The sequence below is a fragment of the Penaeus chinensis genome, chromosome 27 (genome assembly GCF_019202785.1).
Source record: "Penaeus chinensis breed Huanghai No. 1 chromosome 27, ASM1920278v2, whole genome shotgun sequence".
Classification (NCBI taxonomy): domain Eukaryota; kingdom Metazoa; phylum Arthropoda; class Malacostraca; order Decapoda; family Penaeidae; genus Penaeus; species Penaeus chinensis.
Genome location: NC_061845.1, coordinates 19272201 through 19274262, shown reverse-complemented (window position 1 = coordinate 19274262; position 2062 = coordinate 19272201). Strand labels below are relative to the sequence as shown.

The 2062-nt window shown below is 29.7% G+C and overlaps 1 protein-coding gene across 1 annotated transcript in view; it reads right to left on the bottom strand.

The window, feature by feature from the left end:
* Positions 1 to 224: 224 nt before the first annotated feature.
* Positions 225 to 2062, bottom strand: part of LOC125039505 (ATP-dependent Clp protease proteolytic subunit-like) — an 11972-nt gene continuing 10134 nt past the window's right edge. Inside the window, exons 4-6 of the mRNA XM_047633528.1 lie at positions 1310 to 1502; positions 815 to 920; positions 225 to 628 (exon numbers count right to left, since the gene is read on the bottom strand). Coding sequence (XP_047489484.1) covers positions 507 to 628; positions 815 to 920; positions 1310 to 1502 — 421 coding nt within the window. The 3' untranslated portion in view covers positions 225 to 506. The remainder of the gene's footprint in view (positions 629 to 814; positions 921 to 1309; positions 1503 to 2062) is intronic.

The window sequence follows — 2062 nt, the reverse complement described above, 5'->3', positions numbered from 1 at the left end:
TAAGGCTGAATATACTGTATATGATCACAAATATGTGATGTACAATATATACAATATATACAATATATATGAAAATATACATCTTTAGTTTCATGCTTGTCGTAGTTGAGCAAAGGGGAAGAAGGTCTGGATTCTGATCACAAGAAATAAAATGTATCTCAAATATATACATACCTAAGTTTAGATATATTCTTTCAAAACCTGAAGGAAAAGAAAAAATGGAACAATTTTGCAAAATCTTTATTGATACAAAAAGTATTTACAACAAAGAGGCATTACACTGCAGTTGTTCTGCCAAATCTCTTTATCATCTAGCAACCCAGCACTGAAAATGATTAAGCTACTGAAATGTACTTTAGCAATATGATAAAAATCCCTTTCCTATCCATGCTTTTAAATCTCTGTTTGGAACAGACACATACAAAACAATGATACTAGAGGAGATCAAAACCATATATACACATCTGATATTGTCCCAACATAAAGACATTTTGAAAAGGAAAAAATTACTCAGAAGTTTGAATATTTTTGTCTCCTACTTTGGGCGGACTGGTAAGAACCTCATCAACTAAGCCCATCTCCTTGGCCTCCTCTGCTCCCATGAACTTGTCTCGCTCCATCATCGGTGCTGCAGAGGATTAAACATTGATAATTCTTTATACTGATATGAAGTTTTCATCTACTATTCTAATTGGAGTGCATACAATTGGAAATTAACGGGAGTGTCAATCAAAATATGACTGATTAATTAACATAAGAATAATATAAGTCCAGCTATCATTGTAAGCATGATTTCAAATAACCATATACCTACCAATCTTTTCTATAGGCAAGCCAGTATGCTTGACATAGAGATTATTTAATCTTTCCTTCAGTCGAAGAATTTCTTCTGCCTGGATTTGAATGTCTGTTGCCTGTCCCTGAATGTCCAAAGTAATGCAGAAAAAAACATTAATGTGACTATGACTCAAGAAGATAAATGGACAGTGTAAATAATTTCATAATCAAGGACATATCATTGTGAATGACAGTTAAAAGAATGAGACATTATACGTCATAAATGGATTTGAATATGTGAATATATGCAAAAATAAAATACATTTCTTGGTCATGTACCCTTAATTCTCCTCACAAAAAGTTTATACCACCCACAATGATTGCACTACATTATATAAATTCTATTGCTGGTCTCTCCTTAAACATGTGCTTTTTATTTTTTTTTATAACCTGAAAGTCTTATCCACAAAGGAAAAGCTAACCAACACATAAAAGTCATGATGCCAAGAAATTTCCTCTCAGTTGAACATACTTGTGCACCACCATGAGGCTGGTGTACCATGATTCGAGAATGAGGTAGAGAGTGTCTCATGCCAGGACTTCCAGCTGCAAGCAGGAGAGATGCCATGGAGCAGGCCTGACCCACACACCATGTGGCTATAGGAGGCTGCACATACTGCATTGTGTCATAGATTGCAAGGCCTGATGTCACAACACCTCCAGGACTTAGAGAAAACAAGAAATTAATCATCACAGGGCTTCTTTTGTGTGTGTGTGTGTGTGTGTGTGTGTGTGTGTGTGTGTGTGTGTGTGTGTGTGTGTGTGTGTGTGTGTGTGTGTGTGTGTGTGTGTGTGCACAAATAAATAAATAAATAAATAAATAAATAAATAAATAAATACATAAATAAATAAATATATATATACATATATACATATACACATGAATATTCATATATTCATATATACATATATATTCATATATACACATATATAAATATATATATATATATATATATATATATATATATATATATATATGAATATATATATATATATATATATATATATATATATATATATTTAAAAAATATATATAGGAACATATATATATATATATATATATATATATTTAAAAAATATATATAGGAACATATATATATATACATATATATACATATATATATATATACACATATATATATATATATATATATATATATATATATATATATATATATTTATATATGTGTATATATACATATATATTCATATATACACATATATA